Here is a 26,847-nt window from a genome sequence, read left to right as displayed (position 1 = left end):
CCTCCATGTGCCGTAATAAATCTGTTAAGTTGCATAAAGATGAACAAGATGCTGCGAGATATCAGCAAAACCGTTTCCAATCAATAAATTACATGGTATCAGATCGGTACGGAAGCTGATACCGATTTCAGCATTTTAGGCAGAAAAACTCAAGCTTTAAGCAACAAGTCTTTGGTATTTATACTTGATGAATGACCAGAACAAAGAACTGATTACAAAGCTTGGAGTTGATAAATCTGCCAATTATCTTATCAGTTGAGTGTTGGTGCAGAACATGTTATCAGGTTGAGTGAATCAGTCTGAAATGGTTACGGGCTGACTGTGAGCTATAAACATGACTTTGCCATCTGTGTGGGTCTGACAGCAGACAGATGGAGCTAAATGAAGAGAAAGGGGGGCAGCTGAGTTCAGGATGAGTATTATGCTGTACCTTCTCCAGCTCCTTGGGAATGCGCATGCATGTGTAAACTCTCTCTCTGCGCTCGGTGTACTTTGCCTCATTGTGTTCCAGGAAGTAGCCTCTGGTGAGCTCTGCTGCAATGAAGCGCGACAACGATGGATCTGGAACAACATTTGAGCACCAGTGTTACCACAATGCTATTGTCTGCAACAATTACAACCACAGCTATCAACACAATGAGAGTGCCAAGCTTTACAGTGTCCACTGCAAACTGAAAGAGAGGGAAACTTCCCTGAATGGTGGAAACAGAGTTTGATAATGTTCTTAGCTCACTGTTTGATTCAATGCACCATAAATACAATTTATAAAGGCTGCATCTTTACATCAAGAAAAGCACTTTACATATTTAGAGGAACAATTCACAGTGATAAAGTTACTGAATTAATGCATAGAAACTCTTCAAAGAAACATTAGAGACTTCAAATTAAAGTAAAGCAACATATTTTGTTATGAATTTTCCATTCCCTGTTTTTAACAAATGCAGTGAAAGGGGAACTGTTTTAAAGGAAGTTTTGTTGAATCGTTTCAGTCAGTGCTCACATACCGCCTTCAAATTCTTTCTGCTTCACTTCAGCCTGTGAGAACCTGTCAAACACGTCAGGCTTCATAAGACACAAATATAGCTCATTGTATATTAAACATCACATGACCTAACAGTATACTGTTGGCTCAACTTGTTACAGTTTTGCTGTTAAAGTCGCAGTCACACATAGAGCTGAAACATGTTGGGGTTAAATTTGGTTTGAAACAAAAAATGTCCCTTTGTTTCAATTTTATCGAGCACCCACAAGCATGCCTGGTCACATGAAAGTCTCATAAAGCAGTGCCCAAGAACAATGTCATATATTTTAATTAAATTGTTCATTCTACTTGTGCAAATTTGCTTTTATCTAAGCTGCAGTGTCTGAAGTATTCATACTTTATCCTGTTAGGTATTTATCCAGCAGTGTTTACCTAACATCTGATGTGGCCTGCACTTGTCTTTGACTGGATAAATTCATCATGTGCATGGTCAAATAAGGATCCATTTGAGTGTGTGTGGCCCAGAACTGATGCAAACAAGTGTGAAATCAAAATGTCTCAATTAGGAATTTCAGGTACATCGACACTGCAAATTATTTTATCTTACATCATTTTGATATCTTTTGGTTTTGGACACTGGGTCGGATTAAACAAGACATTTAAATATGCCACGTAATTTGGGTTGCAGCGTTATCACTGGTTTCAAGTGGTGTGAAAATTGACAGTTATCTTACGCTTATCACCGATTTTGAATTCTGCCATAATAGTGTTATTTAAAATACACATATTTAAAGATTATGTCAAGTTTCATGCCTGTCAGGATATACTATTTTATTGAAATTATAATAAAGTGTCTGTTCAACCAAAGAATCCCTGCTGTTTTTCTTTAAGTATAATAATTGTAATAATAACTGTGATATTTTCTTTGATGGTTAACGTGCTGTGAAAATCTCATACCATAGTAACCCTACAGGCAAATAATTGAGAGAATGATCGGCATTACTGAAAATGATCCTCACTGTAGTGTCACCTCTTTTTCTGTTTTGTAGTTCTTCCAATGTCAAACAAACTGACAGGTCACAGATTCAGACTGTTATCAAACACGGAGCCTAAATGGTTTTTAGAAAGTCTCTAATTTTAATAGATGAGATGTTGCCTCAAATCCTCACAGTGAAAAAGTGAAAACAGGGCGTGTTTGGCATTTGTGCTTCAAAAATAACTGCAACAGTCGATGGATTACATAATAGTTGTGAGCTAATTTTGTCCATCAAATGATGGACGAATTAAGTGACTAACTGTTTCAGCCCTAACCTAAAGATTCTGTCTAAAGGGTGACATTTGTCTTAACAACTATCTCCATTTTGGAAGATACAATGTAGATATTTGTTTGCATAAAGTCATCAGGCCACAGAATCGGGTGCAACACCTGAAAACCATGACTTATAGACATCCTGAGGTTATAACTGTGATTACATACTGTACCCTGATTAGAGGCTACTTACTGTATGTGTTCAAGGTTTACTCCTCACTTTTAAGGTGTATGCAGCCATGCAAATAACTTTAGACATTAATACAGCAGCTACACAGCGAGAGAGAAGATCCAGAACTACTGATAAACAAGGACCTCTGTGTCAGTCACAGAGTTGCTTGTACAGGCAGGTTTAATGAGCAGGAACCTCAGGAACACTGTGTTATTAGCTACGGTAGCTAGTTAATCAAGCTAGCACTAGACAACAAGAGCGAACAGTTCTGGACTCAGCTTTTACACTTAACGTGACCCAACCACTCACTACTGAAGCTCTTATAACTTATTCGGATTAGTAAATGTTATGGTTATATATTTAAGCGGTCACAGAGGCAGTGCTGCTGACGCAGACAGTGAGCAGACTGAGCCCAGGCGCACTGGAGGTGCACCGTTTATTAGCTGTACCGTCAGTACCGTCAGTGGCGGACCGTTTACCTGCGGACTGCTCCCGCTGCTCCCTCCTGACAGCGCTAATGTCGTAAAATCCCAAAGTTTCCGGCAGTTCTGCGGTCAAACCGATTTTACCCGACTTGTGCAACTCATCCCAGGGTCGTTTCTGTCTTTTCTTTAGCTCAATGTCTGCTTCTTTCTCCTCTGACAGCTCGGTCCCCGACAAGTCCGCCATCTTTGCTTTGGCCGCCGTCACTGCCGCCCCCGCGCCGCGTCGCCCCGTGCTACGTCATCAGAGTGTAGGTGAAAACAGACGACGTCACAGGAGGACGTTTCCGGACGGTACAGGTGGATCCAACTGTTTCTGTTTTAAACTAATTTAAATCAGTCAGATACTATTGTTGCCTTTTTAAAACGAGTGTTGTCCAAACATGCATAAAGATGAATTTAATTTAATCTAATTTACAGTTTACATTTCTATCTGTCCCATATTTAAACAACTCTGAGCAAAAACTAATTAAGGCTTGGAGTTATTTCATTTTATGTTTTTATATATGTTTCCTATTATGCTCATACTGATATTATATATCAGTATCAGTTGTATGAAGTAATCAAGGTGTTATAATCCACCTCAGTGAAACAGCTTACTCTGAAAATAACAACAGAAATGTCAGTTCCACCTTTTTTTGGCTAAATTTAAGATTCGGAAAGCCAAAATTACAGGCAGAAAGCCATTATATTCACAAAGCAGGCCAACCGGTAGGTCTGATACGTTCATTAGATTCATTATTACATAGTATTTAATCTTTTTTTTGTTTTAAATATTTTAATTAAAGGTAATTCTCCCTTAACTTGTATTCTGTACTTTAAATAAAAAGTATACCTGTTTCTGTTTTTATGTGTCTTTTTCTTATTTTTGCTATTATTATTATTATCAAATGGGTTTTTTAAATTTTATTGCACAGTAATCACGACATTCTCTCCCTGTTTTTATGTCTTTTTTATGTGAAGCCCTTGGTGCGTGCAATTTCATTTGTAAAGTACTTTGAGTTGCATTACTTGTATGAAAGGTGATATTCGTGCCATAACAATAAAGTCACAAAGTATTATTATTAATATTATTATTATTATTATTATTATTATTATTATTATTATCATCATTTTACTTAATCTACAGTTGTTATATGGGACAAGGATCTTGTGATGAAGTAGAGGCACAGAGGTTTGACTGAGGTGGAAAACACCTTGATTACTTCATACAACTGATACTGATCAATAATATTAGTATGACCATTATAGGGAAATTTAATAAGCATATAAAAATGTAATAACTTCAAGCCTTGAGTTGTTTAAATATGGCACAATTAGTCATGTAGGCTGTATATTAACATGTATGTTACATTTATGTATATGCATTTTTGGATGACATTTGTTTTAGAAATGATAATACTGATGACAGTATTCAAATAATTAATAAAGTAATATAGTATAATTGAATGTTGTTGCAGTACACAACATTTTCCACTTGGTGTCGCCAAAGCTCCATCAAATGGTCCTCGATGTAAAGTTTACCCAACAACAGAACAGAGGCTGTTTCTACCGAGTTATCTGTCGGAGACCTTTGCTGGGTTCTACCTGCTCCAGGTTTTACTTTACTCGCTTTTTAAAAAGCATTCAGGTAACTCAGGTAACCAGCGGCTTCAAACAGGCCCAGACAAGTCAACATTTATATCAAGAGCCAGTACGGGGATGAATACAGGACAGCTCCCACAGACTTGTTTACCTGCAGTGGTGGAGGAAGATCTTTTACTTTTTTCATTTATAGTTGTTTATTTTATAACAAAGCATCATGTTTTATACGCTTGTAATTGGTCAATTAACAATAAAGCTGGCAAATAATTAAAGTGAAGTATCGGTTGAAAGTGGCATTAAAAGACTCGAGTATATAACATTTTAACTAGTAACATATTAACATGTTATTATGCCTTTTCTATGCAGACATACAGACATGCTTTTCCAGATGTTCACTTTTGCCAACTACTTAGTCAATGGTCAACTCTGCACGAGCGTAATTAAAGTGTCATCTAATCGGCCTGTCATATCAGCAGAAATGTTCATTTTGGTATTTAATTTTAAAGCCGTTATCGACCGATACTGATGACGTGTTAACTTTATCTTGCATCCTTATAATCTCTACCTCATCTGTGGTTCATCTGCAACAGATTTCTTCCAATGTGATCATTAAACAGCAGCTCTGAAAAGACGCTTTTGCTTATTTATTTTCTGGGACTGATACCAGAACAAGATGTTTATGTTGGATCACTTAATCATTTTTTCGATTAGAAGTCGTCACAGATGCAGCAAATATTTGGATGTAATTTCAAATAACTTTCTTTTTCTCACCGACTGACAGCAGGAACAAGTAAATGCAGCACAAATAAGTCATTTCAGTCCAGAAATGTGGTTTCACAAAGTGTTTTAGATTGTGGCCATTTTTTTTTTTAGCATAACAGCAAATTAAAGCGTCCACGTGACGTCCGCTCAGCAGGAACTGCTTGATGACACTCTCTTCATCACCAGATATAGAAATGTCCAGTTATTGTGGGATCACAGTGATGGACAGTAACTAAATACATTAATCACATACTTGAGTACAGTTTTAAGGTACTTGCACTTTACTTAAGTATTTCCATTTCCTGCTACTTTAAACTTCCACTCCACAACAGCAAATATTTTACTTTTTACTCCACTACATTTATCTGATAACTTTACTATTTTGTAGTTACTTTGCGGATTACATGTTGCATCAGAGCCAAAGCAGCGTATTCTCAAATTAATGTATTTTATCAGCAATTGGATAAAAAAACAAAAACAAAAAACAAAAACAAAAAAAAAACACTGATTCAGATAATCAGAAAGAAAAATAAAGATATCATGTTAAAATATTACTTAAAAGTAAAAGTAAAAGTCGAATCTTGAATGAGACTAAATGACTTTTTCCAGTGTGTTGAGGTCGAGGTGAGATTGTGGTGAGGTCGTTTTTGTCAGCTAAACTTCTCACTGACTTATCAAACTGCTCCGAGTAAACAGGAGTAAATGTCCCACTAAACAGAAGCTACACACACACGATGCATGCAACCGAATCAAATCCGACTCCTTTGTAAGCACGGTTTATTGGCACACATAATGGTAAAGCATACATACCAGACATCAGATATGACACTGAACACCTCTGCTATATAATGTACAAATGGTGTCTAATAATACTAGGCTCAAACATATTTAGAAATGTGTTAGCTTCCTTACAAATGCACAAATAAATACCCATAAGATCCAATTGTATAAAGACATCTGTCGCTGTCTTCTCGCCCATTTTTCAAACCAAAGTCCAACAAAAGAGATCAGGGATATAATATCAATTCAATTAAAGATTAAAGAACAATTGTGAACACAAATACAGGGATCTCAAACATTTCTGTGGGGTGGATGGGATTTAATCTGTGCCTTGTTTTTCCAAATGAAAGATTGTTTTCTTCCTTTCAAGACATGTTTAACTTTGTGGCTTTGGTTCTGCACTAGCTAAAGAAGACGGGAAACATTAAAGAGTAAGAGGCCAACCAGCGTCCATCCAAACCACCCAACAGAAATCTGAACCTCCTGTACAAAAACAAAACAGCTGCCATATCCAAACTGGTTTCAGTGGCTGATTTACAGTGGACAAAATAGATTCCACCTCTATTTACAGAGCTACAAACCTTGTAACAGTGTTCCCAAACTGATGAACCCAAAAGGAAAATCAGACTGATGTGTTTTTTTTAAAAAGTACATATATCAAACAAAATAAAAATCCTATAAAATCATGCAGGAAAAGGCTTTAGTATCAGTTTGGGAGTAGGTCGTTAAAGGGAAAGAAGTCCAATTTTTCGAGGAGGGAAGAAACAAAAAAATCAACATTAATGCATCGATGCGTGTCGGCAAAAGTTCACATACTGATCGGCAAAATTACGACGTGATTGCAAAGGATTCTGAGAGAAGCAAAATACCAATAGACTACGAACACAATCAAACTGGTTTGCATGAAATCACAATCTGTGACGGCTGCAGTAAAGTGGAAAAACAATCCAAGGAGACGATTCTTTCCCTCGTTTGAAAGGAGTCCATAGCGGTAGAGAACTTTTATTTCCTCTTAATTGGAAATGGAAATAAACAGCAACAGCAGAAACAAACTGACAGCCAACTGAATTTCCAATAAAAATGCAACTGCCTCAAACGATGTTTCATTTGTCTCCAATGTGGTTCGATGCTTCCATTGGCTGTTAAAAAAACAACTTCTTCACGATGAGCTCGCCATTTTTTCAGACATCTTGTTTGTTTTTCTTCTTCTTCTTCTTCCCCCCCACTGTCTACTGTCAGCATGATGACTTGTGACCTGCAGGTCAACCAATCACAGCTGGAGTATTCCACCAGACGAGACGTTTGAATCTGAGGGTCCGAGGAGGAGAATTTGATCCGCAATTTTCCCACTGCAATCTTGAAAAAAAATCCTTGCCATTTTTACATTATAGCTGCATACAACGTGTATGCATTTGTTGTCTTTGACATGTGGATATTGCTGTGCAATGCTGCCAGTTCTCAGTGTTCTCCGAGATGTTACAGTGATTCAGAGAAGAAGAAAATATCCAGAGCGGACATATTTTGGCTGGACGTGCCACTGGTGAGTTTGCAGTCGGGGGTTTCTGATTCAGTACAATGTTATGAGGCGTAGAAGCACTGCCATCAGGGGAAGAGGGGAGGTTAAAAAGTCCAGTCCACATGGAACCGAGGATCTGCTGTTTTCTTCTTCTTCTTTTGTTTTACTGTGAGGGCTGGGGCGCTGTGCTCTCAGGCTTGCTGTCCTGAGCGGCGGGGGGTTTGCTGCTCCAGGGGGCGTTGTTGCCCAGAGCTGGGGAGCTGTTGAAGTCGTCCTCGTCGTCCAGGCCGTTGGTGGCGTCGTACTGTGTGTTCTCCAGACGAGTGATCAGACGCTCATCCTCGTCGCCGAACTCGCCGCCCATCAGGGTTGGCTCGCCCACCACCATCACGTCCTGGAGAGAGAGGCAGAGACAGGAAGAGCAAATTTACAAACTGGAACATGAAGGTTACAAATGTTCTTGTTAAAAAGGTCCCATCATGTTCAGGCTGTGTCAGGTGCAATATGTAAGACTTTGCCACTTCCAAAAAGTCACTACAGTAACCGCTAACTGCTGCTAACTAACTGCTGTTAGCTAGTTAGCTCAGTTAGCCATGCAACTAGCAATCAAGAGTGGGACCTTGGGATATGTTGGTGTTTATACTGCAAGTACTGGAACTTTAGACTAGGACGGGACGAGGCTAGCTGGTTAGCATGCTAACTTCAGTAGATATCTCTGCAACACACACAACATCAAAAGTGTTATTTCTTCATATTCTGTTGATGATTTTTGTCAATCTTTTATGAATGTTTTCAACTTAAATTTTATTCATACTGCACCGTTAAGATACAATGTCACTGCTGTGTATCACATTTTTTTTCCAGGATAAAGCAACCTTGTGTTTTGCTGGACCACTCTAAAATTCGCAGTTTTTCCAATGGGGTTTTGAATGGGTTTGACTGAACAACACCATACACAAACATTTAGCCCTAAAAATCCTCCCACTCATCTTTTAAATTGTATATAGTTTGTTTTATTGATAAACAGGCTACGTGGTGGAAATAGCGACACAAATACACAAAACATGTCGTCTTTTAGTCACATTTTCAAAACTGAATACACACATATTTACCCCTTTTTGTTGAATTTGCTTCACTGCAAAAGTTATGTGCCCACTAAGATTTATTTTATATAATGAGATTTAATAAGTTATTCAATAACTTCTATCTATGGACTTAGGATATATTCTTAAATCATAAATGTCTTGTATGCCTCAAGTGGTCAGGACATCCTAAAATTGATTAATTTACTTCTAAAACAAACTACAAAACTACATATTCACTAAATAAAACGTGTTTCAAGTAAAAGCAGAATCATACTCCACTAGTATTCAATAACTTCTCACTTATTTTGGTGATTTTATTTTTACTCCTTTGTTCTTATTTTTTCTCATTACTGTGCTGTAGTGATTTGATCTAAAATCACATCATATTAGAGTCCAATTATCTCTGGACTGACACAATTTATTCTTGTCAAGTCAAATTATTTTGCTGCATGTCCATATCATTTCACCAGTATCGAGTCATTTAGTCCTTTAGCTTTCCTTTTCTTGCAGCACTGTTCCTTCTTTCTTTACTAAACCCACTTTTAGTTTAGTTAATCAGCCTCTAACTCGGCTTTAAAACTGGTACATAAATATAATTAATTCCCGAACAGGCACACGAGATGTGTTTTCAGTTTTGTGCGGGGCCGTCTGTACTTAGCCTCGAGGCGATTCAAAATTAACATGCTAAAGTGAGTGAGAAATCACCAGAGAAGAAATTAATGCATATCTGTTTCATCTAATTCTGAGACCAAACGCACCATCTGAATATCAAGCGGACGCACATCCACCCAAAAAGAACTTAAAACATTTGCGTTACTTCAAATAAATGAATATGCATGTCGTCTGGTTTCACCTAATCTGGAATTTAATCAACCGCTTATTAAAATGGAGGGTTAAAAATACTACAAGGTCATAAAGGCAAACATTTACAAGACTTCAGTCAGCAGCTCACGTGTTTTCCCTGATTCCAGGTATGACTGAACTGCCTTATTGTCTCTAGTTTGCTTGTGTTCACATTTCCAATCGTCTGTACTTCTTATATTATGTCTGTATTGTATTTTTATATTCAGGACCCCAGAAGGCTTCTAATGGAGATCTATAAATAAACATACAGTTGCTGATATGCTAGTGTGTCCCAGCTGAGCGAGGATCACCCTACGATTGGAGGTGTGTATTTTCCTGCTTCAACACAGTAGCACTGTGTGAGTGTGTGTGTGTTTCGGTGTGTGTTTGTGTGTGTTAAGGAGAGACGACGGTGTATCCAGTGAACCCTTCCATTCGGTCGCCCCTCTCGAAGCACTCTGTGCAAATGAAACCTTCCCGTACAGAAAGCGGATTCCCCCAGCGCTCTGTACCCGCCCCAATCAATACTCATCATGTAAGACATATTTCAAAGAGATGGGCCTCTCGCAGCGGGTCAGAGCAGGGACGGGGGAGATTTATCGGTTACCCAGCGCTATCTGTGACTGTTGTGATGTGAAGGAATCTCTTTAGGAGGGTGTGCTTGTTTTATATTCTGCGTTTCAGGTCAGATTCCTCCACACTTCATGAACAAAGTGAATCAGATTCTGTTGACAAATAATCACTGGAGTGTAATTTGTGAATTCAAACGCTGATCGATAAGCTCTGAATCATGGCTGCGTTTCTTTGTGTGCTGCTGAGTCTGTGAATCTCATCTTCCTTCCTCAGCCCAGCGCCACCCACCGTAACCTGGGAAGAAGCTGTACAGTTAAATGGAGCGCACGCTTCACTGGCCATGTGTGTCAACGCTGCCTGGCTTGGGAGATCTCAGCCATCTCCTCCACAACACACACACACACACACACACACACACACACACACAGCAGACAAACAACGCACATACACTGGCACACAAACCCAGATTAGCTTACTGTACAATCACACCATAACACACAAACACACACACTGAGAGAAGCATTTGAATGCAGATTAACCCTATGTACTGTACACAGCAAACACATTCCCACAGAGATGAACAAACAAAGACAGAACAAACACAAATCATCAAATCCGGCACGCATTCATGTAAACACACAAACAAAACTAGTCGCAAACACCCACAAAACTCAAAACACACACACACACTTGGATGAGAGGCAGTTTATTTATCCAAGCCATCCCCAAAACCCCCCTAGCGACCACTTCTACACCCCACTATGCCTTAATCAGGCTAATTAATTTAGGTGAGCTTTTCAACTAAATGACAATATCCACACTGATTTGTCAATTTGCATAGCTAATTAAGTCATTAGCTAAAAACGTGCTGATTGCCAACAAGCCTTGCATTCACCATCTGTTCCTGTGAGGAGGCCTGTCAACCTACCTCTGGCCAATTTTGGGCCAAAAAAAAAAAAAATCCCATCCCTCAGACGATAACAGCTGGTGGCTAGTCTGAGACTGGGGAGCACTAATTGTGAGCTAATTAATACTGTCTACTCGTCTACTCATCTCGTTAAGAGTTAGCTTTCGCGCTAGCTTTGAATGGGTCGAGGCGGCGATGAATGCCTCCATCTTCCCTTCATTCACAGAGCGGTGCCATTAGCATATTTTTAGATTAGCGGTGAGAAGCTCGGAGGACATATTTGCCCCTCAGGCCTCCGAGACAACAAGTGGGAATTTTGAAAAGCCGTGGTGGGATTGTGATGACGAGAAAAAGGCCAGACAACAAAATTGGCCCAAGTTCACCAGCCCTCCATCCGTTCTCTGCTCGGATTTAGAGAAAGGCAGACAACCTATAGCTTAAATATTGTTTTCTGTGCCAGTAAGTTCATCAATTTGTGTTTTGGCTTCATGCTAATGTCATAAAATATCACTTTAAACATGAATCTGGTGATGAATTGTTCTTGTTGTCAACAAAACCAGGCACTCAGCTAAAAGCACATTTAAAACTTAAAACGTAATGCTCACAATTTTATAGATATTAAAAAAAAAAATAATAAAAAAAGAAGAAGTTCAGTGCTTACATTAAACAGCTGGGCACTGTAGTTTTTAGCTAATGTCACTCACACAGGAGTGGATATTTTATACAGCAACATTTTCACACTTTTTACGCTCTGGTGAGCAGGACAGTGTTTGTGGTATAAACTTAATTCCAAAGCCCATTTTTGTGTTAATCAAATGAAATGTTGTATTAATGTTAATGTTACTAGTGCAACGGTGTGACTCATTTATGTGTTTCTAATAGTTTTACTGACAACAATGCAGCTCTGTGGCTCAGAGGCACTTCCAGGAGGATTCATTGTTGGTTTGGGCATTTCAGAGGGATTTGTTGACAATAAAAATATTTAGAGCAGGAGTTTCCCTGCGAGGGCCTGAACTGAATCTTAATGGTGGACCACAGGCCAAAAGCAAACACCTACTGTGTTGTATTGTAATAGTGCAAGAATAGTGCTATGATACAAAGTTCCCTTGACTGACTTCCTGTGCAAAATGTCACTCTGCCTGCTATAATCAGAATATTAAAAACAATTAAAGCTGAGGTAGACATTTCTAGAGAAAGCTTTGATTACAGTCTCACTCAGGTCTTCATACACTGACGCCTCGAGTCGGCCACTGTGACGATGAGACTTAATAATCAACTATCTTTCATTACAGTTGTCTACTGCAGCTTTAATAATCAGGGATCCTACAAAGTGTTGTCACAGACAGCATCTAAGTTTATTTACTTCTGGAGGAGTTGGGACTTTGTAGACACTACAGCGGTGTGTCTCAGGAGAGTGGGGAAAGTATCGATACCGCAAAAATGAGTATCGCACCTGTTTCAAATATTCAGTATCGATATTTCGATACTTTTGACAACACTAACCCTAAATACTTCAAGAGCATTTTGACCTCAATACAGATAAACAGCACAAACAGTGATGTACATTATATCTTCAAAAATAATAATTTTAGTGCCAGCAGTCCTGAGTATGACCGTCTTTGTCTTATCCAACAGAAACTCAATAAAATTCTGTCAGCTCTTAATTAAAAAGACTAAAAGAATATAAAGTCATGTTCTTTTGAGGGCATGCAACACAAAACACTGTTGTCTGTGCCACATTTTGATTTGAGCCTCAATATTTATATGAAAGCAGGAGTTCATGGATTTTTTTGCCAAACACAAGCACATTTAAAGATGTACGACTCCGTCTTTGGAAAACATCATCCTCAAAAGATCTTCAATCTGTGCTCTACCAATTTAACACAGAGCGGATGGACAGTTAATTATGTTTAGTCCATTAATGTTTCCTGCACTTGCTTCAAACACACAGACTGAAACTGATGAGAAAGAACTGAACCAAACCTGCTGCGGCTGCTTGGTTAAAGAAACATGTTCAACACTGAATTCAGGCCACTAGAGGTCAGTGTTGCACATCCTATGAGCCCCCCCCCTCCCACACACACACACACACCTCCCCACCTTTCTTCCCCCGCACCTCCTCTCCTCCAGCCGCTGGTAACCCCCCCCCCTTCCCCTTGCGAGGGTCCACTCCTTATTGTCATTGGGCTCACGTAGGCTTGTGCTCAGCCACAAACGAACAACTTCTCAGACAAAGACAGCAGGCGCGCAACATATGTAACCAGCATGTTACCAGCCACGCTGCCAGTCTTTAAGAGGCGTGTGAATGCACGCCGTGAGTGGTACGGGTGGTGTGTGTGTGCGTGTGTGTGTGTGTGTGGGCAGGGGATGTGTGTGTGTGTGTGTGTGTGGGGGGGGGGGGCAGTGATGGTGTGGAGTGTGTGCATGTGACAGAGGAAGGGGCTGGGGGTGGACAGTGTGTATACAGATATCGGTGATAATGAGAGCTGGCACGCAGCCAAACTGCCTTCCAGAGAGAAAACAATTGTGCACGCTGTGTGTACATGTGTGTGCGTGATGTACATTATATATGTGTGAGACAGAGAGAAGGAGGGAGAAGAAGAGCGGGAGGACAACACGTCTCAACAGATGACGAGACGGACAGACAGTACAGCGTGTGTCTGTGTAGGTGAGAGAACGAAGGCTCCTGATTTAGAAATGCTGCCAGAAAAATGAAGTTTTCCAGAGTTAAGTGCCAAACAGATGAACAACCAACCTGGCTGGAACCTGGAGTCTATCCAGTGTTAGAATCATTCACCCAAACGGTACATGAGGAGCTTCTATAACGACGTCCCGATATTCAACCCTGCATGTACGATACTGCGTGTATGAGTGTCAATCAAGGTATTCAAACATGTTCACTGACAATTTATTTTATTGTTTTTTCTCACTCTATCTACTCTTTCAATATTGTGTTTGTTTATGGCAGCTAAAGCATGAAAAGGGAAGTAAGGTTTAGTCACTCAGAGCACCTGGTTACATTTAGTTAAACACTGTAATCTTGGTTCATCTTGAAGAAAGTCGATGTTCTTTGGTCTCTGGTGATAAAAGATTTGTAGTGCTGTATCGTGGTCAACTGGTTTCAGTTTCTTGAAGACGTTTCACCGCTCATCTAAGAAGCTTCCTCAGAGCTGAAGAAGCTGAAACACGTCCATTCTCTCCAATAACTTGATAAATATTGATATTCAACACATTTTTCGATACCAAGGGGAAAAATAACAAAATTACTGTAGTAAAATTAAATATCACACTCTTTTAAAAACATTCCTTTTTCTCTCTTTAGATCAGGCATTTATAAATAATGTGCAGGGTTTCTGCCTAAAAACGTGTTAGTCCCAGCCACCTTAAAGGTCGGTTCACCTTAAAGCAACATTATGTAGAAATTGGTATTTTGTGCACATTGGCGCCCCCCACAGTTTCTGAGTGCAACACCACTGTCGTTAATACAAATCCCAGTTCTGTAACAATCAGGTCATAACAATTCAAACTTGTATGTTGCAGTAAACATGTATGTGACGCTGTGACCCGACCCGCTCGCTGAAGTGACACAGAGCAGAAACAAGTGACACCATTCACCCCGTTACAACACTGTGCCATCAACATGATGCTGAAGCTGTTATTATTATGTTAATGTAAAGACGTGACGCGATGTGTCTTCAGATGAGCCTGAGTCAAAGTCGCTGTAAGGTCCCTTCACTTTAATCAGCAGGTTCATGAAAGACACGGCTTCAGTTGGGTCCTGAGTTGTAGACACACTGTGCTGCTGTGTTCGCCTTAATAACGTTACTGTAAACTCACCGTCACACACTCTGTTTCTCTCCATAACAGTTCAGTTCAAAAGACATTTCTAAATCATTTGATGAGTGCAGCTGGTACCTGCGTATTGATAATGCAGAAAATGAGCACTGCAAATGTTCAAATATTCAGAATCAATACGTATTGAAAAATCTATATTTTTGACAGCACTGCTTTGTTCAAGGCAGGAGTTATGTTTTCTCTCAGAACATAACAGGGAAAACAAATCAGTAGTACATAAACATCATGTCTGATATACTGCACACACATCAGCATCAGCTTTAATTCCCATTAAGCAGAATGAGTCCTGTGTAAGACGTGAACACAACCTGCAGCTCTTTACCGTTACGTTGGGTATCAGCACACTTTAAGCTGCACTGGAGTGACCTGTGTTCAAAACCAGCAGAGTGCTGCACCAGCGTGGCTACAGAATAATAAATTGGATGCAGTTGTGTAAATATAATACAGTATGTGTGTAATGAGCAGTGTGTGGAACAGGTAGAGAACTGGAGCCTCACAGCAGCATCAAATCCTGGAGGGGAGCGCCAGGCATGTGGTGTTACACTCAGCTGTTTAAGAGGCCATTTAACCTCTAACTGTGTCAAGAGGGCTGTTATGGAGACATGAGGCGAAATCAGACGTTCGTTCCCTGAAACACAGCATGCAGACGAGTCACGGGGCCGGAGCTTTTATCCAGGTAACGCTTCCTGAATGACAGTGTTTGATCGATATAGATCTGTTGTTATTACTGTTTATTACCTGTTCTGTTTCTTGATATGGCAGCAATGTCGACCTGTCGATGTGACCTCAGTCATATAATTTAAACATTTTAAAAATATGTACCATGTGGAAATGTGATTTCTGTGTTCTTGTACATGAATTCTTCTCCTTCTCCTTTAACTCAATACAATATTTTTCACGTGCTGTAGGTGAAGTAGATACTGATATAGGAAGATGAATCTAACAGAGTTGTGTAGTGAGGATGTTAGCGTCTCTCTGGTCCCCTCGACAAACAGCCAACAGGATTTTTGCATTATAAGCTCTGCGGCAAACTGTCGTCTCGTTTAGCCACTTGTTAGCGACCTAACAGATTTCTGGGTTTTAGGACTGTAAACTACACCACTCTATGTTTTTATATGCGAGGTAGCCCACATGCTTGATATTTTGAAGTATCATTGTTTTTCTCTGTGTAGCTTCTCTAATGTTTTCTTCTGGATGTTTATCAGCCTGCGTAGGTAGTTTGGATAGTTTACCACACCTGCCACTATAGAGCTGCTCAGCGTATTGATGTGCATAATGTATAAATATGGGTGAGGTTTAACATTCTGACCTGACAAAGGTCCAAACAGGGTTATAACACTGTCATTATCAAACACCTGTGGCATGTCGTTAGTGTGCAGGCATGAGACATTTCATTTGTCTGGTATTGTTTATAATGATCACATTATCAATAACTATTCAATCTATCTACTACAGTCATCTTACATTTACTATTACTGTTACAATAACAGGACAGTTTTTTGTTCAAATATTACATTTTATTTATTTGTTTTTACTCTCAGTTATTAGTATCAGCCTCAGAAGTCCCTGATGGTTGAGTCTAGTTTTAACAACCTGATATCTGATTACACAAAACAGTTTTACTGCAGCAGCCGAGTCTACAGATGTTTCACTTTGACCTCCACACATTCATCAGAAACAATTCAGCAGGTGCTGAATGAGCAAATGGATTCGGAAATGTGTGCAGTTGAACAACACATGAAGCTCTTTCGGTTGTTTCATCCGAGCCAGTATTTATCCAGCGCTCTTTACATTCAGATGGTTCTAACGAGCAGAACTTCTGACTCTGCTACAGTCCTCTGGGCAGCTCTGAGTTCAGTGTCTTGGTCAAGGGCATTTTGAACAGTGGTGGCTGAGAGAAGGCCGAGAGTCACATTCCCCACCCACATTTTCCCATTTGGGCCACAGATTCAAACCTTTGTTTTTGTTTTTTTCTCCGATCAAACCTCGAGGCCCGGTTGGGTCAGCTGGGTCTGTTTTAAACAAACATACTGTGATGGAGAGTTCTCAGAAAGAAGCTGCTGGAAAACTACCTCCAGTCAGTACCGACGCCACCTGCAGCAGAGGAACACTTTTCATCACCTTTACTTGTTTCTAACTTTAGTTGTTCTTGTACTACTTTCTGCTTTGATGATTTTTAATGTCGTTCGTGTCGCTCTTTATAATATCTGAAGTGTTTTCTCTTTGTCTTGTGGCGAGATGTTTTCGCACAAATCCCTCGAGGTTTCTTTGTCTCACTGCACAGGTTTTCTTTTCTACCCTCCCCCTGTTTTTTCCCTCTTTTGTGCAAATAAATTAAAGCTAATAGCTGCAATACCATTAGGAATATTTCCTGCCTGTGTGTAACCCTGCAAACATGCATGTGGAGTCAGAGAGAAAAAAATAAAAGAGGAGGCAAACCGAGTGGAGCTGATGCTTACAGGTACCTGACTGGAGAGGCTGAAGTTGGTGGCGGGGCTGCGCTTCTTGCCTGCGGTGGTGCCCACGCTGCTGTTGGCGCTGCTGGCTGAGTTCTTCCGTTTCCTCCTCTTCGTGGTTGTCTGTCGGGCGGGCTCAGCTTTGGCGCGACCAGCAAAGAGAAACAGAGGCAATGCCAAGAACATAACGCATACAGATGGAGACAAGGTGTCGGGTGTGTGCTGTGTGGAGAGCAGAGCTGCACCAATTAGTCCAGTGTTCCTCAATCATCGTCTCCTGTCCTGCCTGTTTTAAATGTTGCCTTGACACAAAACACTAAGTTCAAATGAATGGGTCGTCATGAGGCTTCGGCAGAGCTCGATGACGAGCTGATCATTTGAATCAGTCGTGTTCAGGACATCTTCAACATGCAGGACAGGGCCCCGAAGACCAGGACTGAAGAAGTGTCACCAAAACAGTTGCCAAAAATTTTCATTATCAATTAATCATTGAAGTTGTTTTTCAAGCAGAAATGTCAAATATTTTCTGGTTCCAGATGTGAGGATTTGCTGCTTTTCTTTGTCATATATGACAGTTAATGGAGAGTCTTTGGGTTTTGGACTGTTGGCTGGACAACAGAAGTAATTAATAATGACAAGAATTGTTAGTTGCAGCCCTCGTGGAGTGCGTCAGTGTCAGTGTCAGTGTCAGTGTCAGTAGACAGACATCCAATGTACAAAGGCATGCAGACACAACTGTAGAAATTCATGTAAACATGAATGCATGCAAAGCGAGCACACACGCACACACACACACACACACACACACACAAAGACATGTTACAGACACAAGGGCGACTCGTCTACAACGATTCATGCTTTGTTTGCTTCAGAGGTGAAACCGCAAGAGCGTTAACATCTCCCAAGACATGCACTAGTAAGAGGGAACCCCTGCTTCATTTGCATAAATGCTCAACAACGGACCCTGATGGTGAACGTAATGTAAATCTGTTAATGATTTCAGAGCTGCACCGTTTGCAGTGTTCCTCGACAGAACGAGCCAGATTCAAACTGCTCTGCTGAGGCAGAAAACACATTCATGTTTGTCCTGCTGAATATGCTGTTACACTGTTCATTACTATACATTTGATTTGCTGAGCATGAGTGTGCAGTTGTTCTGATCATGACGTTTTCAGGACTCTGTTACATGTAACCTGTATTTGTTAAATCACAGGCATTAGTACTGTTTCTAAACATGCAGCTGAGCATCCACGATGAACCTGCACACATAATAATGTATTTCAGGGCATTCCAGCGAGCACCACGATGCTGCGTTATCATAAGAATTCAGACACTTGACGGCGTAAGAGAGAAGATACCTTTTTTGTGATTTGTGGGAAATATTTCCGTTTTGAAGTTCTGTGGGTGTCCAGCTGAAACCGGAGCCAAAATCAGTTTTATTTTATTCAGGTGATTGAATAATCTCTTTAACAATTTAAGACAGAATGAGACCAGAGACGACAACAGAGAAAAGGAAGAGAAATAATTGAACATTCAACGTCATACAGATGCTGCTTAACACCACTGGGAAGCTTAAGCTTAGATGAAAGATGTTTTTTCCCAATTATGAGCGATACATAATTCCTGAAGGTGCAATTAAATCGCAAGTGAAATCATTATTATTAGAAAGATGTACTGACGCAGGTTAATAGAGATCTAGGTGTTTCTAGTATTTACAAAATAATTTATGTCGTGCATAATTTATGAATACATGATTTTGCAAATTCTGCCAACATTTGTTAGAAAACATTCCTTTTAATCTCAAGAGAGACAAAAACACACGGCTGTGATCTTCAAACAGATGCCTGAAAATGAAATACATTTTTCGAGGTTCTTACTAATCACACCGAGGGAGATGCTTTCATATTCAGTTACAACAACCAGCGACTCGTGATACAAACAAACTGGAACTGTTAAATCAGAGGCAAAACAATAAAGGGGAATTTTTATCAGCATCTTTTCTCTCTTTTGATTCCTGACTTTGACAGACATGTGTGCAAAAAAAGCAGGCCCATTGTCAGAGACAATCATTTCTGTTATCCGACCGGTTTCCTTCGATGCTGAACCGGTGACGCACTAAAATCACTTCCATTTCCACCAAAAGGACTTATCAGAGCATAAATGCGCCTGTGGCTTCCTTCCTGGCTAAATCCCAACCAGTTTCCAGGCTAGAGAAGAATTACAGGAAAGGGGGAACAACACGCAACCAATAAGGAAAACCGCAATTCCAGCTGAACTGCAAAGTTCATGTCAAAATAAAGACAGATGACATGCAATAACCCTGAAAAACACACTGAGGCCTGACTTAAAGAAAGCTTTATACTTACTTTATTAAACATCTTAACTGTAACTTTTAAAATGTTTTATAAAGTAAGTATAATATTTAATAAAGTAAGTATAAAGCTTTCTTTAAGTCAGGCGTCCTCAGTGTGTTGTTCAGGGTTATTGCATGTCGTTTGTCTTATTTTGACATGAACTTTGCAGTTCAGGTAGAATTGCGGTTTTCCTTATTGGTTGCGTGTTTTTCCCCTTTTCCTGTAATTCTTCTCTAGCCTGGAAACTGGTTGGGATTTAGACATTCCCCACATAATATAACAATAAAGAGGAGACACTTCAGGTGAAAAGGGTAATTATATTACAAGTTTTCTGAAATTTTATGTTTAAATACATAAATAGGACATTATCTAATGAAAATGCAAACATTTGTTTTCATTTCAAGAACAGGAATCTACAGAGTCAAAGATCTTTACAGAGTCGCTTTAACAGTCCTAAAAAAAGAAAAAAAAGAAAATCAATTTTCACGATGTTTGAGAGATAAAAGGTGAAATAAATCAGTCTATGAATGATATATGAACAAACTTCTCTGTGAAAACTTTGAGAAAATAGATTCAGGAATAAAACTGGAACGTTTGGTGATTTCTGGCTCAGAGTTTGAGGAGAAAATCCTTTTGAGAAAATGTATTTTAAAGAAGTAATTCCAGTTATTCTTCGACAAAAACATGAATGGAACTGGAACCATTGAACGGTGTTAAGAGTAAGAATTTCAATTAATCGATATCACTATTAAACTTTCCCAGTTGATTACCTACATTAAGGCAATCATTTTTTTTCATTAAGAGTTTAAATATGTAAAAAAAAAAAAAAAGCACAAATTTCCAGAACAGAAATCTGAACATTGGATAAACCAGCATCAGAATCACTGCTCCATTTTGTTGAAATATGAGAGTCAAAGATCTTTACTGAGGGTATTTTGATTTTCTCATTTGTCAATCCATAAACCAGTAAAATATTGTCAATAGCCAAAAAAGAATTACAATTTCTGCCATGATTTTAGGAATTAAATGTTAAATAAATGTTATATAAGTCGGGCTATGAATGATATACGAACAAACCCGTCAGAGTAAAGATGGGGATAAAACTGGACAGCTTGATGAATGTAGGCGCTACTGAAGTCCAGACTTCTGGCTCCATAAACCAGAAAATAATGTCAACAGCCATTAAAAAAAAGAGAGAGAGGAATAACGTGATATAAATTAGCGTATGTACTGTATAATATATGAACAAATCCCTCTGTAAAAACCTTCAGTATATAGCTAGACATAAAATTGGAAAGTCTGGTGAACGTGTGACTTTCTGGCGTGAAAACTAATTTTGAGAAAACCTTTAATGTTCTGTAATTCCAAACAATTTCAGAGAAATATGGTGAATGGGACAAAAATCACACACCATGAAACAGTTGATTACTTACATTAAGACAGTTTTCCCTTTAAATATGCATGAATTTGTATAAATATCCAGTTCAGATATCTGAACTAAAATGAAGACATGAATGTATATTCTGGATGTTTTCTCTCCTTCAGCCTGAAACAGAACGATTAAAAACAGTGTTTTCACCTGAAGTGTCTCCTCTTCAGCTGATCCTCAAAACTCACACATAGTGTTGTATATACGATTTCATATAAAGCCGAGCTGAACAATTAACCATCAATACAAGAGCTTCTCCCCCTCAGACTTTATATTCATAAAATGCTTTCCATGTTTTTTTTCCTCTCTGTTTTTCCTTTTCTTTGAAGAACGTCGTCGACACTGGGGAGCCGCTGGCCGGGGAGCTGGATCTACTAGTCTGATTACAGCCGGCACTCTTAATTAAAGTTACACAGGTCTGAGTCAAAGGCTTTTTGACTGGTGTTGGTTTTTAAAGACATCTCGTCACGCCTCGCTAAGCATTGCTGTAATTTGCAGCCACTCCGATGTGTCCGAAAAACACTCGGCTTACTCTGTTTCTCTCCCCAGCTTAGGACCGCACAGCCAATTTAAGCCCGGTACTTTTCAGAAACCGCCCCTAAAACATCAATCATAGAAAGCTGAGAGGCCCGTTAAGATTGGCGAGGTAGAGATTCGAGAGGCAGCCCTGAACTCTGATTAATTTCACATCTGACAGGTAAAACATATTTAAGGGATTAACATGTATAATGGCACATTGGGAAACATAAATGATGCAATAAAAACACATTGTGAGAAAAAAATATTAATATTTCTGAAAAGTGATGGTGCAGAATCCAAATCTGTTTTTAAAGCAAAGGAAGTCAGTTAAACCTCAGTAGAGAAAACCATTAATACTGAAAGGGACAGTTCACCCCAAAATCCCAAATATATATTTTCCTCTGACCTGTCATGTTATTTATCCATCTAGATTGTTTTGGTGTAAGTCGTTAAGTTTTAGAGATATTTGCCATCGAGATGTCTGCCGTCTCTTCAATGTCATGCAATCAAATAGCACTTTGAGCTTGTGGTGCTAAAAGCGCCAAAAAAATACTTTTGAAAAACTCATCAACAATGTGTCTTTCCAGAGGCCAACACGTCAGATTTTCTCCTTATTTTTAACCCTTTCTCCCAATGTGCTCCCAATTTGTCATTTTTCCCAAAACAAATCAAACTGGAGTGTGTTGGTTTCTGGAGCGATATGTGTCGTGGTACCTGGTAACCCGACCTACAGACGATCCCTGCCTGACGTGTGCCACTTGTTTCCTTTTTTGCCAAAACTTGGCAAGAAATGGAGATGATAAATGGCACTACAGGTAAGAGGAAAAATATGTATTTTGGATTTTGGGTTAACCGTCCCTTTAGGACTAGACTGTTTTTAGTTGTTGCTTATTCAGACTGAATTTGAAGCCAAGAACTCCTTATTTATTTCTGGAGCTTGGATCTTTTATAGAAAAACACTACCCAGATCTGCGTCTTTGAACAGACAGTGAAGTTTTAGCAGTAGGGAGTTGGTAGTTACCTGGTGGGGCTACCATTCTCTGCCATTTCTGGAATAGGCATGTCTTGAGACAGTCCCGCGGGCTGAGGTTGTAGGTCTTGTGCCTTGACATGAGCTCCTGCATGGGCTCCAGGATGACACACAACTGCAGACACAACAGGACAAACAGCACCGTTGAGTTAGAGCAGATTTATCTGACGGGCGATGACAGAAGAGTGTCCTGTCCACTGCTGCCGCCGCTCATCAAGGTAAAGCAAAACAACATCCATAAAAACACTCAGTTTGTTGCTCAATTAATCACCACAGACTGACTTTGAGTGATTAATTGTGCAGTAAATCTACTTTTTATAGACACTATTAATAAAGTACCTTTAAAAAGCAGGTTTATTGTCAAACACTTTAGAGAGAAGAGCAGGAGGACAGACAGAGAGAGGAAGACGGGCTGGAGGACTCATTTTAACACGAGCAGCCGTTGTTGAAATGTTTCAAACTTACACACACATTCATGCAAAAATATACACACAGTGGGATATATTACCGTTTACTCCTTCAACACAACAGACACACCAACAGTCCCTCGTTCCCACACTGCACTCCAACAGTATTCTCCAGTTAAAAGACTTTAAGTATAATATTAAGTTTGGAGAAAACTGTAAATCTCTGGTGATCTGCAGTGAGAGGAACCAGGGGTCAGCCTGTCATCTTAAATACATTAAGCTTAGCTTAGCCAGATAACATCTGGATAACATTACAGCTGGCCCTTCTCTAACAGCAGCAAACACCCAAATGCTTGCTGGACAGTGATTGGTCAGTTACAAGGGCTGTCTTCTTGCTGGACCAATCACAGAACAACACTGGGGTGGAACAGGCAGCCTGCCGTCTCTTCTAACTGGATGAAGCTGTAATTTGACCATTATTCTCTTTTTTGAGCAGCGTTCTGTTTCATGAAGAAAAATATCAACAACTAATCAGATCGAAAGCAGATCTTCATCTTCTTTCTTTTTCCATGTTAGCGAGAAACTTTAATTACTGTAAGCAGCGAGATGGTTTCTATGATATTTCGTACAGTGTCCAATAGATTGTCTATTGTTCTGTTCTGGCAGGAAGGTTTGGGTGTGATTCAGAAAGCCATTCCAGAAATAACTAGACACAAATATTAAAATTTCACGATCATGTCGAGACTTATAACGAACCCCATACTGTGCTTTTTTTAAGCTAGACCCACAAATCTGTGAAACCAATATTAGTTTATTGCAGATAAATCTGTTTTGGTGTACATGTGAAAATATCGGGGAGAAGAATCAGGAGGGAGACATCTGAGAAGCAGTGGGAGATCAGAACATGCCAGAATATTTTCAGATCTAACTAAAAGGTTAACTTTCACCAAACCAGACTTGGTGATTCTTGGGAAAACTAACCAAGATGGTTTTTTATTTTGTTTTTCTGTCATGAAGTGTTTTATGATGATAAAACTACCAGATGCAGTCTGGCGGCTGTTTCTGCTTAAACAAAAAGGATCTCATTGTAAAATTACTGAATGAATACTTGACCTTCAGAAAGGTCGGCCTCAGCAGGCATCCTTTCCATAATGCTGTCAGACACTTTGAATAACAATCTGGGCCTGTCACTGGCAAAATCAAGTACTTTAAGTGGACGTACGACCACAGTGTGCAATTGCCCGAAGTAATTACATTGCGGCCCATTTTGAGGCTGCCAGCTGCAGCGGTCTCGCTCAGTACTGGGCCAGGTTCAAAAATTGTTGTCCTTATTAGTCACTTAAACAGAAAAACATGGGAAAACAGTAACTTGTTAAGTTTTGGCACAAAGGGACTTTAGGGAAAGGTCATGGTTTGGGTTAAAATAACTACTTAGTTAGGGTCAAGAGATGACTGTGGTCATGGTTTAAAGAAACCAACGTTGATTGTTGGTAGGAAATGGGAAACGGACAGCAGTCCAACGGACCATGTCCAATAGTTAATTGACGCGTCTATTCACCAGCGGGGAGCTACAACATCACACTGCCACTGACTGAGTGCTGCGTCACTTGAAAGCGAACATTTGTTTTTTGGGAATCTGAAGAAGTTCTTTGGAATTTCTTTGGACAGTCTGAAATAATGTTAAAGCGATTTTCTCACAGAGACGAACATTTTAGAAACACACATAGAAAATGTTACTACTGTGACACAACAGATCTACAAAGCTGCTCTGTAGCATGAATGGATGAAGTTGCTGTTAAGTGTTTTCCAATCATAGTGTGATGTAAGGTAAAAATTACTGGATTGAAAGTAGGCGTGGGTTTACTAACTTGCTCAAGGGCACTTTGACAGTTGTTACTGAGAGAAAGGAGACTGTTAATCATTCGCTGCATGCTCAAGTGATCTCATCTGACCTTCAGCATCCCACCACCCCGACATGTCTGATGTCAATTCTCATCAACATGCTCGTCCTGTCTTCAGCCGTACTGTACAGCCACTCGGAGGTAAAAAGAAAAAAAAGAGGGGAAAACTTTGAAGGAGATTGTGTATCATGGACATACTTTGTATCTGTTACTTAGTTTGTGTTAAACAGGTCTGCAGGGTTTTAAAACCGCCTCACAACAACACCAGGAATCCTTTCAGAAATGTTTTACCATGATGGATATTCAAACCAGGGATGTTCACCAGTCCTGTGTTTCAAACTAGTTATTCTAACAACCGTACACTCAGCTGCTTACGCCAAATTACCCAACATGAACATAGTAATGTCTGTTGCTATTCCCTGTGTTAGGACAGCCGTGTTTTGATGCCATGCAGCTCGAGGTAAAGTGAACATCCCTGTAGCAGACTAATCCCTTGTTCTCCTCTGATAGTTCCCTCCTGACACAGTAATATCCCTCCCCAGCTCAGCCAACAAGCCCTGGCTCTCAGCCTGAAAACAAGGGCTATTTTCAGGCTGAATAGTATGAAGCCGGCAGCTCCAATACATGGAAAGGCTTAAATACTCCAAATGAAAAAAAAAAAAAAAAAATAGAGAGCGTGTATGTGTTTGTGAGAGAGAGAAAGGCCGGTTGTAACCCTTTAGCCAGGAAACCGTCAGTCTCTCTTGGAAGGACTGATAAACGCTGGGAAAGGCCTTTTCCAGGGACACATTATTGTCAGTTTAATGTGAGGAAAGGGTGTATTTTACTTTGACATCCTTAGATAACAGTAGGGGAAAATATAATCTGCAAAGTGTGTAGCATGATGAATAACAGGTTCCTTGGGGATCAGGATCCCAAATAAGAAAGAAAACCTAAATTCACAGACAAAAAAACATTTTTCAGACGTTTATGTAATCTTTGCTTTGATCTTGTGAAATATTGCATAGTTTTATCTCATCAGGCCTCCAAAAAGTATCCAAAGTCTATTACAAAGCATATGATGCTTTTTGCATTTTTCCCTTTCCTTTAATGTGCTACATAGCTTCTCTGTGCAGGCAAAACGTCTGCAACGACACACACAGGAAGTTATTCTTTCTGCTCCTGAGCTGCCTGAAACGCCTCAGTCAGTAGTCCAGCCTTCACTTCTGTAACTCAACTACGTCACTATGTAACACAACATAACCTCCAGTCAGGGGAAGATGTGGAAAGTACAAGCAGAGAAGGCAGCTTTCACTGGATAGTGAAATGAGAGACCATTTGTTAGCATGTAACAACTGGATATTTTATATGAGACGAGGGCCAGTACAAAGCTACAAGCTGAGCACGGGAGCTGCTCTGTTGGGGAAACTGAGCTGGTGATGTTGGACTAATGTCTTAATACTGAGGGACCGTCAGGGAAACTGTGTGAGCATCAAGCCTCATTTGGTGCCAACTAAATAACGAGTTGTAGGTCTGATGCCAGTAAAGGTTCTTTTGTGTGTGTTTGTACTGCAGCGCTAGCTCGGCTAGCATTAGCTCTGGCGTTACAGGAAACCTGTTTTGCTCTGGGTTCTTCACTGATGTGATATGATATGATATACATGCCCTGACGATAATGATAAAGGTTTGTGTGAAAAAGAAAAAACTGCAGGAATTCATTTGCTTGGCAACTTTGTGACACTTTGATGAGCACCAGCAGTTAGCTCGTTTACACCACACAAAGACCGTTACAAAGCTGTACTGTTGCAGCCAACAGCCAACTGGAAGCTAAAAATACTATAATAATAATATGAGCTGGCCAATCAGCAGTGAGGAGGACTGGGCTAACAGAGGTGGGAGAACAGAGGTGAAGCAGCACTGGG

General features: G+C 39.8%; 2 protein-coding genes across 5 annotated transcripts in view; both read right to left on the bottom strand.

Annotated features, from left to right (window-relative positions):
* tapt1a (transmembrane anterior posterior transformation 1a) overlaps positions 1-3,132 on the bottom strand; it is a 31,848-nt gene extending 28,716 nt beyond the window's left edge. Inside the window, exons 1-2 of the mRNA XM_073487662.1 lie at positions 2,943-3,132; positions 431-561 (exon numbers count right to left, since the gene is read on the bottom strand). Coding sequence (XP_073343763.1) covers positions 431-561; positions 2,943-3,132 — 321 coding nt within the window. The remainder of the gene's footprint in view (positions 1-430; positions 562-2,942) is intronic.
* Positions 3,133-6,051: 2,919 nt separating this feature from the next.
* ldb2a (LIM domain binding 2a) overlaps positions 6,052-26,847 on the bottom strand; it is a 112,988-nt gene continuing 92,192 nt past the window's right edge. Inside the window, exons 6-9 of one of the 4 annotated variants that reach the window (XM_073487316.1) lie at positions 22,630-22,753; positions 18,665-18,718; positions 17,310-17,446; positions 6,052-7,981 (exon numbers count right to left, since the gene is read on the bottom strand). In XM_073487316.1, the coding sequence (XP_073343417.1) occupies positions 7,751-7,981; positions 17,310-17,446; positions 18,665-18,718; positions 22,630-22,753 (546 nt within the window). In that variant the 3' untranslated portion in view covers positions 6,052-7,750. Of the gene's footprint in view, positions 7,982-17,309; positions 17,460-18,664; positions 18,719-22,629; positions 22,754-26,847 lie in introns of all 4 variants that reach the window. The other 3 variants (XM_073487317.1, XM_073487314.1, XM_073487315.1) reach the window with 3 other exon arrangements.

Source organism: Pagrus major, chromosome 18 (genome assembly GCF_040436345.1).
Source record: "Pagrus major chromosome 18, Pma_NU_1.0".
Lineage (NCBI taxonomy): Eukaryota > Metazoa > Chordata > Actinopteri > Spariformes > Sparidae > Pagrus > Pagrus major.
This window is presented reverse-complemented; position numbering and strand designations above follow the sequence as displayed.